Here is a 20559-nt window from a genome sequence, read left to right as displayed (position 1 = left end):
TGACAAGGTGCTTAATGCTTGTCTTCCAGATTTCTTTTATCTGGAGTCTAATGTAATTCCAGTTATGAATTAAAGCCAGGTAGATATAGCAAAAAAAAAAAAAAATCAAAAATCAGATATTTGTGTGGACATTTTTTAACAAAGTATTAGATTTTTTTTTGTTTATCTTGAAAAGTTTCTTAATTCCATTATTTCCCTATGATCTAACAACAAGAAGGGCCAATCTCACATTTTTTCCATATTAAATTATTGTGATTATACTATGTGATTATGACAAGTCTAACTATTAATTTTACAAAATGTCCCTAATATTTTCCTATGAAAATATTGTATTTTATGTCATGCAGTAAAGATGTCTAACAGAGAGGAGCTCTAATAAGCAACCCAACATATATATTTAATTTTATATAGCTGAAATTGGGTAAGGTAAATACTCCCCTTGGAATGGAGGTCAACATAATTTATTCTTCAGACACAAGTCATGTGCTAACTAGCTCAAAACTTAATTGCTGTGCTGACCCACAGCTAGCCATGGCTTGTGTCTCCTAACCTGCGCTGCTGGGATACAAGACAGGTATTTTTCAAAAGTACTGCATTCATAATTTCGGCCAGTTCTCCAGGGCGTATGAAAAGAGGGTATGAACAGTTAATGCTGAATGTGCTCCCTTTGGAGCTTGCTTTTAGTTGGTCTCCTGGTAAGGGGGGAAAGGCGACATTCTTGCCTCTGTGTAAACCCTTCTCTATGTATATCACATGTCATAATATATTTCCAAGGTTCAGGCCTAAATGCCCTCATTTGGTGGTAATAGGAATCACTGTTAGCAAAGGATATCTTCCTCCCACTTAGAATAGTGTTTTATGCAATTTCATGTCCATTAATTTTACAGAAAATTTACTTTCATGTTTGCTGGGACATGACTGGAACAGGGATGTCTGTAGTAACACAGAAGGCCTGTCACATTTAAGGAGGCTTCAGTACTTGCCTTTTTACAAGTCTGTGAATTTCAAACAGTTAAATTTACAAGTTTGAGATTTTCATCCATTTTTTTCCCCAAGTACAAGCTGAATTTACAAAACCTTGGGTATGTTTTATTTTTTATCAGCTACACTTAACCTACCCCAAGATGTGAGCTTTCTAATGCTTGTTCATGCTCATCTTATTACAGCTGAACCAATTTGTGTGTCACAAGTGTCACATCATGGACTGATCACTTCCAGTCTCCATGACAGCCACATAGCACAAAAAGCATTAATGTAACACTTTAAGGAAAAGACTTTGACCAATCTGTTTCTAAAGCTCTGCACTGGTGGGTGGATATGTCACACCATTTCCTCATAATGTTTCTGATACTTCATATGCTCTACCTTTGTGCAGTTTAAGCCCATAAATTCTTGTACTATGAAATGTGAATACAGAGAATACTTAATTTCTTTGCTCAGTTCCTGTTTTCTAAATTTTCTTTCAGAATTTCCTTATGGAGGCTGGAACAGGATGGGTCCCTTCCAGCTTCCCACCCTTTTAGGTCTTTTCCAGCTCAGACCATTCTGTGATTCTACAATTCTATGATCTGTCCTCATTCTGATGTCATCAGACGTGATTCTGACTTTTGAACAGTAAAATGGTATTGTCCAGTCATTTTGTGTTAGTCTTGTTTTAATATTCCCTTCAGGACTGTTATCTTAATTGTTTTCAATTCCAAGACATACTTGGTTGATTATTTCTGTTCCACTTAGAACCTTACATTTTTTCTTACTGAACTCTTATTTTTCACAGAAATAATTTCTTGCTTGCCCAAACCTGAATTCTACTCGTGTCCTATAACAGCCTTGAGATCTCCCCCACATTGTCAGTTGTCTACAGAATTAACAGGCCCTCTATTTCATCTAAAATGTCATGAATAATTGCACTGATAGGGATAGACCCCTGCAGGACTGCTCATTTCACCTCTCTGTTGAATTCATATGTCCTGTTTCACCAAGTACTGAGGGCAACTCCAGTGAGTGTGTTTTTCTTAAACTGTCTTTTGAGTTACAGTTAATGAAATCTTACAAATTTTGAGCTATATGATATGTACTGCTTTTCCCCAGCATACAGAACTTGCTATCTGGTGATGAATGATAATTATATTGTTATGACAAGCTTCATTCCTGACAAATCTTGGTAGACTGTTATTCATGCCTATATTTTCTTCCAGGTGCTTACAAGCAGAATGTTGGACTTTGATTTTCTTCAGGATAGTCCCTGCTGTAAAAAACTATAGATTTATTTTATTTGAAAAAAGAGAATACTGAATGGAAAGGGAATGCTGTAAAATTAATTGATAACAGTTTCCAGACAGAAGCAGAGGACAATATATTGGATTTGATAGTTTTAGGCATGAATTTATTGGGTGGAACTGATGTCAAAGCACTTCAGTGCTTTATTTATATTTTTTAAAAAATATTTTTTTTATTTTTCCTAACTGTATCTCTGAAAAAACTCTGATCCAAAACACTGCCTGTACATCAAACTGCTCATTTTCAATTAATGTTTTGCTGTGACCATTATGAGCGAATGGATGTGCTGCTTCATCAGTCAATGCCAGTGGCTTGAGCAAGGGTGGGAAATTGCTTAAAAAGTAGACGCTCAATAGAAGACTGCAAGGATATTTAGAATTTGTTTTCAGCTATGGAACTTATACTTGCTCTCTCCACATACAATTTTTAAACAGGCAAAGGAGTGTTTCTAGCAGGAGTTCTGGGCATTGCTTGACTGCTCATAATGAGGACTGACAAGCAAAAGTTGTTTTCACTCAAGGGACAGTGAATGAAGAAAAGTAAAATGGTTTGGAAAAAAACATGAGAGCTGAGAAAGAAGAAAGATCTTATTATGGAAATGATTAAAGGGGAACTTGAATTATTTATTTCCATCATGACAAAGCTCATATATACATACCTCTCTGAGTATGCACAATGAGTAAAGTCAATACTGAAATGTTCTGAATGTTCAAAACATTTAAACATAGACCTGGGGGGGGGCCTTCCTATCTGAATTTTTTAAACTGATACATAGAAAATTTTCCCAAATACAGAATGTTTATAAAGACAAAATCTTTTTAATGAAAATTAGGTCTGATATTCCATCTCCTGAGAAACTGTGTCTGTGGTCTGATTAGTAAAATGTGGAAAAGCTCTTGCTTTTTTTCTTCCCAGTTCATTTTTCTTGTCCCAAAATGGCTCCATTAGTCAGCTAGAGAGGTGGAAAGAAATTGGCTTGCGTTGACAATGAGGTTTTCAGAGAAATGTCAGAACAAAGGAGTTCTAAGAATCTAAGCAGGATCCTTTGTTTATCCCTGAGCTTCCTAGATCTAGAAACAAGAAAAGCTGTCCCACTGGCTATGGAATTATAAAGATTGTTTCTGAAAAGGAGCTTTTGCAGAAAAGACAATAACAGATTGGTGGCCTCCCTTGGTATCAACAAACTGTTTAGGATATACAAGTGTCTCAGAGGGTGGGAGTTAGCTAAATGTCTTTGCAGCTGATTGCAATTATTTAATATTGCAAAGTAATTTGTGATATCTTCGTGGCTGGGAAGTAAATTTAATGTTTGAGAAAATTAAAAGGGTTTTACTCACAAAGAACAAAGCAGGAAACAGGCAAATTCTTGAAACACAGAAAAATGTTTTCTCTATTTTAAAAAAATTAAGAGAAAGGAGTACAGAAGATTAGGGCAGAGACAAAGAAACTTGTATCTTAAGAGGATGCAGAGGAACTTCACAATAAGCTGTTTCATAAGTACATTATTCTCAGTATGTTATTCAGTGGTCTGTTATTTAGCAGTAGCTTTACATTTTGAACAATATTGTAAATTTCCCATATTTCACAGATGCAAAACAGAACATTTTTTCTGAAGTATGCAGAGGAGACCAAGGTTCATACAACTATGCCAGGATATGCTGGGAATGAAACATGTACTTGAGAGGCAAAGGATTGAAAACTGAATTTTATTACAGGATGATGATATTCCCAGCTGGATTCAATTCCTTAACAATAGACACATTAAGATTCTCCTTGCACACAAGAATCAATTGAACAATCCTCCTGCTTATGAGGTTTTGGAAACATGTAAGTAGAAGAGAAGATTGCTAGAAATAAAAATATTTCCTTTGAATTCCCATTGCAAAGAGGTCAAAAGAGAAATGCATTATTATAACCTGCCCTACACAGCGAGAGACCGGGGCAGAAGAGTTAGTCAGAGGTATTTAAGGCTACATTGCTAGAAGGAAACCATTGAAACTGATGCCAAGGGGAATGGATTGGTTCAAACCCCTTTATACTCCTTGTTTCAAGTTAGGCTTATCTTAGTATTGTATTCCTCTTTAGTTCACCAACTGGTTGCATCTTGATCTGTACAGATCTTACAGACATTGTGCATCCATGCATAAAGAGGTATTCCTAATATGCTTTAGGATGTGGAAATGTTTGTTTTGGGTTTTTTTTTTTTTTTTGAGTGCATGGAAGTATATTTTTACTAAATTCAGGGCATGGTAGTAAGAAAAGGCTTAATAAGCAAAGGTCTAAATGAAAAAGGAGCAGGGAATGGAATCTTAATATTATCAGACATTTTGCTTGTACTTACAAAAATATCATAACATAAGTTGGCAGGAAATAAAATAGGAGACTTTTTTTGTATTTTCTGCAGATATTCAACTGTATCTCAGCAGTACATAATGCAAAATGTTACACTTTGAGGGTAGATATTTCAGGGTTGTTTTTTATTTTTTTGGGCTTTTTTGTTTGTTTGTTAGTTTTGTTTTGTTTTTTTTCCCTGCTAGAAGATCTCTCACACTGTGACAAGCCTGCAAACTTAGATAATATTTTATTACCAACCCTCTGTAGTGTTTTAGTAGCTGAGTTGAAAGGGGAATTAGTTTTGCCTCCTGCCAATTTGGGGTGAAGATATGGAAGATATGGATCCTGTACAGGCACAAGTACAATTAAAACACTTCTGTCAGTGCAGGATGTGACATACATATCTTTTATCCAGAAAACAGTTGGTAAATTGACAAGCTAAATTGACAAGCTTCCCAAGACAAGTAAGCCCCTGTTATCACATTAGTGGGCTTTGTCAGTCAGTCCATTGCGACTTTTGAATTTGTTGGATTGCTCCAGCTAGGTATTAACATGAAGGAATATTAGAAATACTAAATTTCTGCAAGTTTCCCGAAAGATATGGATGTTTGAGATCTGAACAAAATTCTGAAGTGGGAGTGCAGCTATGTTACTAGACACCAGAGAATTAATACAAAACCAGATATTATGAGCGTATCAGCCTCTTCAAAAGCTTTGATGAATGCTCATAACATCAAAAAGAGGAAATTCCATCATGATGCATATAGCTGGGTGAAAATCAGATTTCATAAATTTCATGGCACACAGAGAACTCTGACAAGAGATGCCCTGTAACACAAGGAAAATTAATGGTAGGGTGTGGAAGACCGTATATGAACAAGCTTCTTTAAAGTGGCGTGTTTCTGTTTTTTAAATTTTCCTACGGTTTTCCCATGGCTGAAAAAATTATTTGTTTTATAGATAATTATGTATGATTGCATGCTTGATTCCCAAAGACTAATGTTTACTTTGAAAAAGTCTGTCAAATTCTACTCTTGCATTATTTAAGAAGTATCTCCATGGGCAAGTTCAAGATAACTGCATTTGAGCAAAGTGGCTTCTCATAGACAGAACTCTAAAGTGGTGGCTCTGAAAATTTTTCAGTGGACCACTGTTCAGTGTTGGATTGCCTGGAGGTTTGTGTCTATCAGCAACTGCTGTGCCTTGAGCTTCTTTCAACAGTGGGTGGTCCTGTTCCTAAAATATTTCCTGGGTTTCTGCACTGGGCACTGTCAGAAAGAGGATATGCTGCAGAAGAATGTACAGGAGGGTGTTTATCTTCATATTTAACCACTTAATATGGTCTATATCTGAATTGGTTTTAAGCTCCTATTAAACCCAGGAAAATCTAGGGCTCATCTCAGTTGTCCACAGGTTCTGTGACATAACTGCAAGGCCACAAAACAAGTCTCACAGGTATTCTAAGATGCTTCACGTTTCACTTACCCACTACATGTGAGCTACTGAGTTGGGCCCCTGGTTGATCTTGTGAGTGGATTGCAGAGAAGTCTCTTTCTTTGCTTACAGCAGACACTTGTATTTGGTCAGCAAATCCTCTTGCTCATCACTGACCTTACTGGGAGCTCAGCTATCTGCCTTATATGTGAGCAGTAAATGGACTGATTCAAACAGCATTTTACTGCTTAAGACACCTTAGGGAATGAGAGAGACCTACACACACATGACATGAGACCTACTGGAGGTTCTCCTTTCTTTGCAGCACAGAAAAGGGACAGGGAGGACACATCTCTGCACAGATTGAGCTCCACTGCTGTCTTGCCTTCAGCTTCAGGCATCTGATGGAGGGTTGATTTCTACCCCCTAACATACATGTAACTGTATAAACATATTTATATATAGTATATATTTATACAGAGCACAGTCTGCTGTATCAAGGGCCAAAATATAAACTGCTCCCTGAGAGGCTGCTCTAAGTAGAAAAGATTGTTTATATTGCCTCTTTAATGCTTATAGATTTGTTACCTTCCTAAATTAAACTGCATCACCCAAATGTACAAATAATTGGCAATGGGGATTTCTAGACTTTAAGAGAGAAGACTACCTCAATCAAAAAAGGTTCTGTTTGTTGAACCTCTCATTCTTAACAAATTTATACTAATGGCCTCAAAGCTGATTCTTAACTTTTATTTTCAGGCACAGAAAGACTGTTAAAACCTTTAGATGAAGCTATCTTTGCAGTTGATGAGTTTTCAGGAAGTGAAGGTAGGTAGGTTTGGCAAAAAGGATGCCAGGCATGGAGGCTTGGGAAGATGACAGTACAGGCAGAAAGAACTGACTGTAGAAGGCAGAAATTTTGGACATCATCTTTTTTAATTTGCATTCTGTCCCTATTCTGATTGTAAGTTTGGCTGAGTGCTGTAAAGTGGGGCTCAAAAAACATTAAAAGAAGGAAAAATAAATCAGCACAGAAAATGTGACTTCTTGAAGAGAAATCTGATTTTTACTCAGACCTTATTTTTTAAATACCTTTCTAAAGATTTGGAGCTTCTTTTTTTTTCTAAAGGGTTTGATTTATTCTATACTTTCAATATTTTTGATAATCTGCACTCATCTCATGGTAGGAAAGTACTTTCATTTCTAGAATTAGCTTCAAACAAGAAATATGAAAATGTCAGCAAATAATGACAGAAAAGTAATTAATATTTCTGAATCTGTAACACTTCAAGTTTAGGTCAAGTTTGGTTCACCAGCTATCTTTAAAATAAATCTGTATTTGTTATGACCAAAATTCTCTGAATTTCTGCAAACTACTAAACCAAAGGATTAGGATAATAGCTGGGAAAACTCATTTTCAATAACATTTCCTTTCAGGAACCTATCTGTAAGCATCCTGATAGTCAGAATTTTTCTTTATGTTGCTAATAAAAAAAAAAAAAAAAGCTCATAATTTTGTACAGGTCAAGAAACTGTTGTGTTTCCCGATACTTTGGCATTTGTCATTTGGTATTGCTTCAGCTGTGGAATATGATGATTTAGAATTTGTTACAAGGTGATGGATGCATATTGCAGAATACATTGCCTACCTCAATATTGAAATTGCTAGCAGCTCTTTTGGATGGCACAGGCATACCAGCTTCTGGAGTATTTCCTTAGTAATTGTCACAGGTTTTTCTACTCATCCACCCACCTTAGCTCTGATGCATATAAACACAGACAGTTTGGGTTTATTGCCAAGACGTAATGGCATTTATGTGCAGCTTTTTTTGAACTTGAAAACAGCCAGCAACCTCCTTAAAACCCAAGAACAAAACTTCTGTAAATTCTTATCCCCATCTCATATCTCATATTTGTCGGAATCTGTGGGTATTGGTGATTCCGAGATTGTAGAAAGTCTGTGTCTTTCTGCCCCGTTGCCAAAGAAGCAGCCATAGTTCGTCTGTGCTGGTTTCAAGGTTGTTTATTTTTGCTTATCTATAACAAGTTCTGCTGCCCTGCCGCAGGTCTGTCCTGCAGGGCAGTGTGCGGGGCTCTGCCCCTCAGTGGGATGGTACAAACATTATATACCAGAAATTACGTGTACTATATTTACAATAATGTGCCAATATCTGTCATCTACGTTGAACAGTGTGTCCCCAGCCTAAACCAATAGAAAAATGCCAACATCACTAAGAACATGGAGGTAAGGAAGAAGAAGGAGGAAGAACAGGATCAGGTCCACTTTCCTCCATCTTAGAATTCCTGACCCCCCTGTACAAAGTAAGACCCCCCTGTACAGGTGTTAAAACCCCCCTGTACAATACTAAAAAATTTTACCCTCTGATTTGTGACTACTTTTACTATACCATCTAACCCTCTGTGACTGCTTGTTCCACCTTCAAAGTTGGTAATTCATTCCATGGTTCAAACTCAAGATCACAGCTGTTTTCTGCTGTTTGCCAGGGTCTAAAATGCTTCTGACCAAGGCCTGGAACCTCTAAAAATGTCTGAGGGACATTTTGAGTTCCGACACATATTCTTATCCCCATCTCAGCTTCACTCTTACAGTGCACCTGTGCTACACATTGTTTTCATGTGCTCAAATGGTTACATGAAAGACTGAATATGCGTATATCAATTTTATCTATAAAATGAAATATCCCCTACACAGCCTCTCCCATTCATCTGTCTATCAATATGTCAGAAAATTCTAACTAATCAGATACCACTGAAAAAAAATACTCAGCTACCCACTCAGGCAGCTAGCAGTGGAAAGAAACAGCATTTTGCCCTCACGTTCCACTTCAAGAATGTGTACTTTAAGCCCGACAAAGCATCTCTGCAACGCCTCCTCCATACTCATTACTAGCTAGACTGTAATTAATCACAACATTCGAAAAAGACATTTAGTTCATAAACTTCTGTGGGAGACATTTTCAAAACAAAAATGATGCTTGAATCTCAACAGACAAAGACTATCCCACAAGAGATTGTGACTGGTATTTTGCAAAGTTACTGGAGAAAGAGGTTTAGATTAGGCATCATGCAATGCTTATAAAATCTTTCTCCCTCCTCTTGTTCAATATAACTCTCAGTTCAGTTACTAGGGGAAAATTTGAAGGAGAATTAAAAAAAATGTCAGGTTTAATGTTTATGTAAAGTCCATTGTGCAGGCATGCTGGGCCTACAACCTGTACACATTCCCTGGTCTTCTCCAGCAGGGCCCATTGTTAGCAGGGGGAAGAACAACTCTGACACAGGAGCTTTCCCACATACACAGCCCACAGCCCACTGGGCTGTGTGGCAATGCAGGACTGGGAAAATGATATTCCATGAGACTTGGAAAGAAAACAATGGGCCAAAGCTGCCTAAATGCTCTGCACACATTAAGGGAGACTGAGACTGAGACTGGGTTACAAGTGCAGCTCCAAAGCAGAAACATTGGCTTCACCTCAGGACCCTGGGACTCCTCAAAGGGCAATTTCAAGAAGTCCAAAGATACTGAGAGACATTAAAGGAACAGAGTGGGTGATGTGGCTACATGTAGGGAATCTCCTAGGAGATAGGAGCTCTGTCAGGCCTGATAGGAGCTCTGTCAGAAAAGCAGCATCTATGCTGCCAGTATTTCAGGAATGGAAAATGACTCTTCAGGCTCTGTGCTACTTTCATGCTGCTTCCTGACTTTTCACTTTTAGACTTTTTTTCTGTTTCTGGGAATGCTGCCAGCCAGAAGGCACTTTGCCTACACATCTGTCTAGCCTTGTTGTCAGCATCCCTTCCCAGATAGCTTAGGTGAGTGCCTGAACATCCACAGAGGAGTCTGTTCCACTGGCCCAGAAACTATACTGTACAACATCCCTGACACTTCTTCACACAGCACCATTCCCTCATCCTGGGTGTTCTCGTACAGTCTTTCATTCTCTCCAGAACTACTTAGCAACTGATTAAAAAAAAAAATTCACATGTTGAGACATATTTTGGCATAAGATCAGTCACTGTTTTTTTCTGATGAGAATTGCACCAGAAGATTCAAGCAAAAGACAACTTGTATGTTTGTCCACTTCTTTTCTTCCTTCTCACACTCCAAATAATTATCAATCAGATACTGCCCTTTCTCTCCGTCTCCCAAAAAGTCCCACAATAGCAAGCTTTCCTACCAATCACCTCATAACTCTTCCTGTCCAAGAGTTCACAATGGCTGTTAGCACACTGAACAGCACATAAATACCACAGCATTCCTGAATTCACATCTGACACCACAAGATGTCAGAGCTGCCATCTTCTTACACATGAATTCTTACCTCACCCAACTCTTCCAGATGTCATTCCTTATAACAGCACAAAATCACAGCTTGCTGTGGTTACCCCTGCCACAAAAAGTTTTTCCCCTTACTTTCAGTTCTTCCCCTACAGATAAAGGCTAGAACATACCATAATTAAAGTCTGCTATGGCCAGGGAGAATCTTAGAGGCCCCTACATACTGATGAGGAAGGGTTGCTCACAGTTTGTCTGAAGAGAAAACAGTAACCTAAATGCTGAATCTTTCAGTCCTTCAGAAGTGCCTCTATACTTAAACTTTCAGAGGTTTTGGGTTTTGTCTCTTTTAATAAATATTTTTTCCCAAATATTTAGATGGCAGATTGAACTCACCCTTTCTTGGGCCTTTGAGAAATTGCCAGGAAAATCCATGAAACCCAACAAAAAGACATTGTCAATGCCATGGACTTTCATTTTCAGAGGCTGACACATTGACAAGCAGAAGCCTGGCTTCCCGGCTTGACTTTGGCAGAGTAAGTAGAGGCAGGGCTTTTGCATAAAGTAGTTTATACAAAAAAACTAAAGTGGTAAAGTCACATGACTTTACTGCTTGTCCTGGGAGATTAAAAGGTTTCTGAGTGTTGCAGCATGTGGATATAGTTTACTTTCAGCTTCCCACTTCCAGCACTATGCCAGTGATTTCTACCTTTCTCTACATGTCAGCCAGGCACATATCACAGTGATCACATCCCTCTCTGTCCCAAAGTTCTCCTTCCTCTAGCAATTCTCTTGTATTTGCAAATGCCAGTCTGGTGTTAGCTCAGTATTTGGTTCACACATCTGCACATCTATCCCTAGAGTGTCCAACCAATAAAAATACCCTCAAGTACCACAAGACTGACATATAATAGTGAACAGAAGGCATAAAAGCACTTTCATGTGCTTTTTTTCTGCTAGTCAGACAATGCTGCAAGCACTGCAGTCAGGTTTCCAAGCCCTAAAGCAAGTCTGTCAGCTAATACAATGCTACATGGATTCAAGTCTAGTAACTGAGATTTCAGCTTTACTTATGTGATTTGCAGCATCTTTAGAAGGCAGCTACTCTTCTCCTTCAGTCTTCCCTGAATATACAGAAATATCTAGATGGTCAACCCCCCAGCTAATGATCAATACCTGATTTCCCTAAGCAACAGAGCACACTATGATTTAGATAAAGGTATTAATTTTTAATGCTGCCTAACCCCCAGCCCATCTGTGGATGCTGCATGCAATTTAACAAGACAAAAATGTTTTCTGCAGATACTAAATTTAAAAGAACTACTTTTTTTTCCCTCTTAATTTGGCATTCAGCTATCCATCAGGGTAAGCAACAAGTGACTTGGCAGATAATTCAGGACATATGGTTTTGAAGAATGGTAATTTAAAAGTACTTGGACAAGTTTCCTAAACTCATTCACATTAATTTGTGCTATTCTCTTTTACTTGTGCTCTAGCAGCTGGTACAGCTAAAAAAGTATAGAAAATATAAAGAATATAATGCCAGTGCCAAAAAAACCCTTCTCCTGAGTTGGATTAATGTATAGTGCAAAAAGCTCGCTCAAAAACTGAGAAACAGAAGGAGTTCAAAGACAATTCAGAACTGTTAAACCAACATGCCTCATCTGTAGTCACCAGGTGGCACCAGATGTATCCATATATTGGTAATTAGGTTAAAACCATTGTAACCAATGCGGTCTTTGAAACGCTGAGGTCATCACGTATGGCTATTAGGTAGAGCCCCACGGCTGTATGATCAATAGAATAGAGAGTTTAGGTCTAACTTTAACAAGATCTGAACATTGTTATATAGTTTGAGGACTGTGGGGGTGGGGTTTGTTTGTTTGTTTGTTTTGCTGGGGTTTTGTTAGGGTTTTTTGTTATTGGAGGAGGGGATTTGTCTGTTTTGTTTTGGCGGGGGTTTTGTTTGGTTTTTCTTTTGTGTTTTTTTGTTTCTTTTAGGAGAAAGTGTAAATTAAGATCAGTGGCATATCCTAATTTGGAGATGTTGGTTATAAAACTTTTCCAAAAATGCAAAACCAGATTACTTTAATTAAATGCATTGATTTCTGGTCAGAATGAACATATTGTTACATTTTTCTCCTTTTCTTTAGCAACATTAAAATGTTTAAAGCATTAAATTTTGGAGGATAACCAGTTCTTTTCAAAGATACATTTCAACAATCCTAAAGAGTTGTAGCTTTCTGTTGATACAAGTGGACATTTTCTTCTAGCTTTCTGACATTGACAATGAGAATTTGAATTATATAAGAAATTCTATGCTTAAAAATTATTTTGTTTTACAAATATAGCTACATTATTGTATGAGGTGAAGCTGAAATTAGCTATGCATCATGCATAGGATATTATCTCATGAATATTAAAAAAAATAGTGAGAGCTAATTCATTTACTTGTGAATCATATCAGGTTTTTTCCAGAAATTCAATGTTCATAACTTCTATCACTAATTAAATTTTTGGGAAACTGTTTCTTAAAAAAAGGGTCGACCTCACTGAATCAATGGCAAAACTCCCACTAACTTCAACGGGCCAGGATTTTACCACACATGACCAGATTTAATCAAAGAAGGAAAACCAAACAGAAAAAGATATCATGTTAGTAAAAGCAGTCTGAAAATGACTCATTGTCTAAACAATATAGCAAATATTTACAAATACCAGTAATCAAAAAGTAGAATTTTAGTTTGAAATAGTTTCAAAAGAAACTTGAAGGGGCAAAATGACTTGAAGGAAGAAAAAATACATAATAAAAGTATATAATTCTGAGTATTCAGATTTTATATCTCTATCGCATTGGAATGATTTTTTTGGCCAGAAGGTACTTTTTTATTATACTACATTCATTGTGGCATTACTGCAAAAATGCTATTGGCATTTACACTCTCTTCAGCATGCCATGTTCCTAAAAACAAACCAGTGTGATTATCAGTGTATTATTACACACTTGACACCCACAGAAGCTTAATTGTTGTTGGGATCCCCAGTGCATGCAACAGCGAACATGTGTAAGCAACCTATTAGTTAAAAAGCCATTTTATAAGCACTGCCTTGCAAGCTGTGCTTGCAGTGGCACTGGGCAAACCTAGCCTTCTACAAACACAAAAGGAGATGTCTCTGTTCAAATGCAAAATGAAGACTGTAAAGTCTTCACACTTTACAGTAAGACCCCAAGTGCAACCAGGGAAACTAAGAAAGCATAGCAGGAGCAGCACTCTTCACACCAGCCAGCAGTGGACTCTGGCACTGAAACAACATGCTCAATCTTCAGCACAGAGAAGGATCCTCTAGATTTGAGCAAAGCAGTTGGTGGATAATTTAACATGGTAGTATTGAAACAAAAAGTAAGCTTATCTTTTGTCTGCTATAGCGTGAAGCTCGCCTAACACAAGTTTTACCGTTTGTATTCAAGCATTTTCATTACAGCAGCTGTGGCACATACAAAAAAGTAGTCCTGAAAGTCTGAAGAGCAGCCTGAAATTTAGGCAGCTGTTGTAAGGTGAATTTGTAGACTCCCAAGGCCAAAAAGTGATTTATGCTGTCTTGAAACAAATAACTGATAAAGACAGCAGGAGGAGCTCTCCAGGGATCTCCGTTTTTCTCCATTGCTTCAGGGAGCCCAGGGAGCCAGACCAGAGAAAAGACAAACCTTTGGATGGCATGAACTCTGCTCTGCAAATGGCAACTTCCACTATAGAGGCTGCATAATGGAGACACAGGAGTTTAAACTGGTTTGGGATGGGGCTGTCCACTGATCCTTCAGGGTCCTGGTACACTGCACTGAGAAATTCCTATGCACTGTATTCTCATCTGAACTATCAGTTGAGGAATGATGAAATGAGACAAACATCATGTGAATATAGTGTTCTTCCCTTTCTCTGACATAAATCTGTTGTCATTTTACAGGAGCTCTGCTTTTACTATTTAGAAGAGAAGACAGGCACACACATATGCAGAAAGATCTAGTATATCTCATTCTTTCCATAACAAAGAAGCATAGAATTCATGTTATTTTATCAGCAAAAATTATAACTTTTTACCTATTATCTGCAATTCTATCCATGCCAAGTACATTATACTGTAATTAAAGTATATTATATGCATTATCTGTAAAAGAGCTGTAATAATTTCAACATACTATTCATTGAAATACAGTAATAGAGTACCTATAACACACAAAAGTTGAAATTGATGAAAATAGAGTACAGTAGTATAACTATTTTTAAGGTTTTTCTTCCTAGAAGAGTCCTAGGAATATCAGAATTTATGGGCTATGTCATCCTGTCTCCACTATTTTCTTAAATGAGAAAGATTTGCAAGAGGCTAGATACTTTCCAGAGATGTCTCAAAGCAGTTAAAGGGAAAGCAGAGTAGGTATCAGATCATAAATTAGACTATATTTTTTGAAATGAATGATTTTTTCCTTTGAAAGAAAACAGGGAGAAAGGGAGGGAAGTTTGCACCTTTTTAAGTTGTATTTCATAGGATGGATCAACTAGGTCATGTCCACCAGTTTTGCCTTTCTGAGTTGGGATATGATGACCTCTCCATGGATGGGTTAAAACATTATTTGACTTTTATGGGAGATTCATAATTAATTCAAATGGACTACATATTAACACTACTATTCTCTTTTGAACGATTTGTTTCTTTGAATGATTAAAGATTTCCCAGCCGTATCTGCAGGAATAATGTTATCATTATACAGAGGGGAGTTTAAAGAGAGACTTTAAACCAAGGCCTGTGGTGACATGAAAAGAGGCAATAGTTTTAAAGTGAAAGAGGGTAGGTTTAGAATGGGCAGAAGGAAGACATTTTTTTACAGTTAGGGTGGTGAGACACAGGATCAGGCTGCCCAGAGAAGTTCAGGGTGTCCTATCCCTGGAAGTGTTCAAAGTCAGGTTGGATGGGGCTTTGAGTAACCTTGTTTAAGGAAAGATATCTCTGCTCATGGCAGGATGTTGGAGCTAGACTTGACGGCTCTTCTGACTCAAAACAATTTTTGACTGTATGATGTATAAACATAGTTGGATACAATGCATTCAGCATCACAGTAATTGATTTTGTGATTTTAAGTACTGTGCGCAAGGATGATATTTTGTTTTTCTTACCCCCTTTGCACAATTCCTCTCTACATTAGACACAATTCCTCTCTACATTAGACCAGACCAAAAACTCAGAAAATCCTGCACATACCTGCTTCTCTCCACTGGGCTTCTTGTGATTTAACAGCAGCTCCACGGCCCCAACCACCTCCTTCCGTATGGCATGCAACAGAGCATCTCCCACATACACGTTAAAACTTAAGAGCAGCTCAATGAGCTCAAGGTTCTCATTTTCAATTGCAATAAGGAGTGCAGTTCTTCCCAGGGGATCAATGCAGTTAATATTGATCTTGAAATAAATTTCTGCCTCCTCCAAAGCTTTCTTTACACTGGCATAATCTCCTTTCTCCACGGCATTCAGATAGGCTTTCTCTGAATGAGACAGTTCGGATTCTGCCCGTACAATGCGAAGAGGGATACGATCTCTGTAGGGAGCATTGACGCTTCTTTTGTAGTAGAACTGGGCCATATTTTATGCCATTCTAATATTTTGTCTCTGCAACATGAAAATAAAGATAAAATCAGTAATTGAGCTTGGGGATATGGTGCACCAAATTAATATTTGCAATATACAAATATTTAGAACTCATACTAGAAAGTGATGTTGAAACATTTTTTATCAAAAGAACATGTAAGCAAAAGTTAAAACATGGAAGCCAAAACACTGCATATTTGTAACTTACCAAGTAAAAGCATACCTGTCAGAATACCATTTGCTTATATGCTTTTTTAAAATCTGTGGCAAACAAGAAATTATATGATACAACATAGTTTACCACCAGAAGTGTTGCTCCACATCATCCTTAACTTCTTCATTCAGTTCTGCAAGGACATAAAAAGCACAGTTGCTTGTCTCGAACACGGTAAAGTCCACAGAAAGACTTTGCCATGGGAAAGCACAGAAGGGACTGACAGGCTGGCAGCCACCCCAGGTCGGACAGAGGAGAGATCTGCTTAGCACATCCTGCTAGGTGCATCCGGACAAAAAATTCCCACTGCAGCAAACTATTGAGAAGCAACTGCTCATACACATATCACTGGTCAAACAAAGATCACCCCAATCTATGGGAAAGATGGTATCTGCCACCACCAATGATCACCAAAGCCTCTCTCTACCCCTCAGATATGCCTCTGTGGGTAACTTGAGCCTGGACTGTAAGGTAAACCACTCCTGCAGGGACTTGAGATAAGTTAAAGGTGGTACTATTGTCCAAGTGCTGTCTCAGACCTAGGGGGAGGTTAACAAAGCCTGGGGAGAAGAATGGATCACTGATAGCGGACATAAAAAATGTAGAATTTATGGGCCACAAGGAAAGGCAATTCAAAAACTGTGCTGAAATCAACTCCAACTGAGTAAATGGTAATTCCAATGGAGAGATCTTCTCTGACATCCTACAACGACCTATGTGTTGCTTGAGGATTGCATATGGACAACTAAATACAGCTTTTATATCTTTCTAGACCTGCTCAAATACCCTGACTTCTCTGTGGCAGGCACAGACTGCACAGTTCAGTGGTGAGCTTCCCTGCTAAGACTTTGATTCAATCTCATATGCTATTACAAAAACATTCACATAAAATATTTTTCCAACCAGAGCTTACTAACTTATAAATTAAAACTCAGAACCTAAAAGAAAAAACAAATCCATAGGAGATAAATTTCCAAGGACTGGTAGGTAATAGTCATAGACTTGATTCTGAACTACTCAGTTCTAAACTAGAATTAATATGGAAACATAGCAGATATAAAACAATGGTAAAATCTTACTTATAGTAAATAATATAATGTCTGTGCTTTTGTTCTCTATACTTTATTAGAGGACTTTGCAAAAAAATACTCCTTCTAACAAAATGATTTTCTCCTGGTTCTATCTTCCACCTGGGTAAAATCAAGGGGAAAAAAAAAAGGGGAAAGGGGAAAGGGGAAAGAGGAAAGAGGGAAGAGAAAAAAATTGACCTCAAAAAAACAAGGTCCACAAAAAATATTTCCCTCTGCTGTTCAGTTGGAGGTTGAACACCTTATTAAAGAAAGAACTACAGGTTCTTGCAATTTTCTCAGCTGATAATGCAAGCTGCATTAACCCACTGTCTTTTCCTCCACTTTCTCCAGTCATTAAATCAAAATCTCTGTTGAGATTCTACAGCAAGCTATCATACATATTTTTATTATTGTGAGGTTTTCATTCATCAAAAAAAAAAAAGTCACTTAACATAGTGAGGTACATAGTAATTAATCTGCTCCCCCTTTTCTTAAGCAGTAAGAGAGATATGTACAAAGGCTATTACTGAGTTGTTTTCTTTCTTTTCCAGAGTAGATCAACACGGCTTGACATAGGCAGAGAAAGATAAAGAAGACATACGAGAAAGTAGTGCCTTCCACAGCCATATACAGGAGCTGAGGAATTGCCATCCTTTGCAAGATGTTTCCCAGTTCTCCCTACAGGATTTTATCAGTCTACAGTCTGGGCTACTAGAGGTTGTCCAGTCTGTGGATTATGTTCTGATAATCTCACTCTAAGTAAAATAAAATTCATATCCATTGCACAATTTTGTACCCCTGGAACAGATACCACGTTCTTAATACACTGTACTTTATCATTTTGCTTTTCATTCTTTTGTTTCAAAACTGCAAGTTCAATTCAAGAAGGTGAAAATTTTTATGTTCAGATCCAAATTAAGAGACATAAATGTAGTTCACAAGGAGGTATCTGCAAGAAAGGTGGACTGCCATATTCCATGGACAGCCACAGGCAGTCTGAGCATCATACCCCTGTTCCCAAACTCAAGCAGATTGGGTGCTGGATGTGGAAGGGCGTCCTGCCTGACTCCAGCTGCCACCTGACAAAGACTTAGGTTTCAACACAGCTCTATTTCATATCTGTCAGGCAGATGTCAAGTTAACCCACAGCAATGTACACACATTATTCAGTTTTTTACTATTTACAGATCTTCCCAAGACCCCTGAAGAAAACTGAGGGACTGCAACTAGAGGGTTAATGCTAAAGGTTTCTCTCTCTTGAAAGCACATGAATAAAAAGATCATTGTCTACACATTTATTGTGAGAAAAAACATGAATTAAGTTGTATCAATGAAACTGGGCATCAGAGATGTTTACTGTAGAAGAAGAGTACAGTCACCTACAGATGGGATCTATCATGATTTTGTGAGAATGATTTGGGGGCTTCTTGTTTCTATGTTTTTAAGTCTGATGAAGATCTTTTGTTGCTTTGCTGTAAGCCTAAGGAAAATACTTGTTGGAACCTTTTTTGTTTACCTTTTCATGATTCTTGAGAAGTAGATCTCAGTTTAGTTTGTCTCTTTTAGAAGAAACATATTAAACACACATTTTCATTCTTTTAAATAGCTGTCCCCCACTAATCTATATTTGTTGTCTGCACCAATTCCTGGAAATAATTACCCATAATTACCCATAAATAAAGTTTACATGCAATTAGAAACTAGAGATTGATTGCTGGTACAGTACAGTCCTGGAAGGTGATAAAAACATCTAAGGTAATGGTTCCATAGGTGTTTACAAAAAAAACCTGTTTATTTTATCTACAGGTAGATATTGTTCTGTAACTACTATTACTGTGCTGTCACATGTAAATATGTCATGCATATGACATTTACATGGAGCTGTAAGACCTAGAAACAAGCCAGCAGCAGTACAAAATTCTCCAGTTGATCTGAATGTCTCTGCAGGAAGAAGTTTAAAGAAAAAAGAGGTCAAATACCCAGGGCCAGTGTGAGAAGAATGAAAGAAAAAAAATTATGGTACAAACTTATGAAAAGTGTAATTATAGTTTTTACAGAGTCCATATACCTGATATATAATAAAAATACTTCAGAGAAGAAATGAAGACAAAATAACTTTATATGGTGCTTCCTGCTGTGCCATGGAAATATCAGCAGCACCTGAGCAGGAGAAATAGATAAAATAAAGTAAATCATAATACTATGACAGAAAAATTATTCTTATGAGAAAACCTTTTTTTCTTAACAGGCAGTTTTGTTTGCATCTGCTACAGACCACTATTTCAAATTATATGGGACTGTTTCTTTCATATGTTGTTTTTCAGGGAGGAATGGTAACATTCCACCTTCTTTGCAAACCTTTACAAGTTCCACTCTATCATTATTTAATAATTGCATATGTCTTAAGAAAAGCTGATGTTATTAATTTTGATAATCCTAAATAAATAACTGGATTCTTTTTTTCTGCTCCTGTATCATTGTGTATATGTACATATACATGCATATTATAATCACAGGGACACAGATATTTCCCCATAAAAGCTCAAGAAAAACTGCAATCAGATTTCCTTGGTATTTATTAACCCATATTTGCTTCCTCTACATATATGATCATATCCTCCCTGTTTTTCCAGGGGACCCTGACTTGCATTTCCCTTGCTTGCTGCCCCCCTACCCCAAAACAGTCATAGCCAGGCATGAGAGGAATATTGGAGGGAGCCACCAGCAGGCACCAAGGGCCTTGGTGACAGGCCACTCGTATTAGTGCTCACAGAAGTACTGCAAACCTTCCAGAGACACAGAGAGACCCCACTGAGGACACATCTCCTTCAGCAGATGGGCAGCAGGAGGGATATGGATATCCACATGTGCAACTTCTGAAATCCTCACTAACACAAAGCTTCTAAAGATACTTTATTTCCAACACCGACCACTGTTAGACTTACTATAGAATCGTAGTGTATATATATATAGATAGATATAGCATTATCCTATATAGTTTCTTCTCTATCATCAAAATCACACTTCTGATTTTGCTCACGAGCTTGTTTTGCAGTCTATTTGCATTAAAAAAAAAAAAAAAAAGAAAAAGTGAAACTTCACAAGTAACTATGGCATCACCCTGCTCAGAACCAGAACATTTATGACAAGTGAATAACGTGCTGATTTCTCTGTGATCTTCTGACACTATTTTATATGCATTTTTCATGGCAAAGGAAAGTTTCTGACATTTTCTAGGTTAATGAAAGTATGAAATTTTTCTTTCTAAAATAGATCTGTGACATACCAGCTTTAAT

At 37.5% G+C, this 20559-nt stretch overlaps 1 protein-coding gene across 1 annotated transcript in view; it reads right to left on the bottom strand.

The window, feature by feature from the left end:
- Nucleotides 1–20559, bottom strand: part of TRPC4 (transient receptor potential cation channel subfamily C member 4) — a 131177-nt gene that overhangs the window by 66663 nt on the left and 43955 nt on the right. Inside the window, exon 2 of the mRNA XM_002194439.7 lies at nt 15596–16000. Within this exon, the coding sequence (XP_002194475.5) occupies nt 15596–15973 (378 nt within the window). The 5' untranslated portion in view covers nt 15974–16000. The remainder of the gene's footprint in view (nt 1–15595; nt 16001–20559) is intronic.

This window comes from Taeniopygia guttata, chromosome 1, assembly GCF_048771995.1.
Source record: "Taeniopygia guttata chromosome 1, bTaeGut7.mat, whole genome shotgun sequence".
In the NCBI taxonomy this organism is placed as follows: domain Eukaryota; kingdom Metazoa; phylum Chordata; class Aves; order Passeriformes; family Estrildidae; genus Taeniopygia; species Taeniopygia guttata.
The sequence above is the reverse complement of the archived record's forward strand: the minus strand, read 5'-3'. Positions and strand labels throughout refer to the sequence as shown.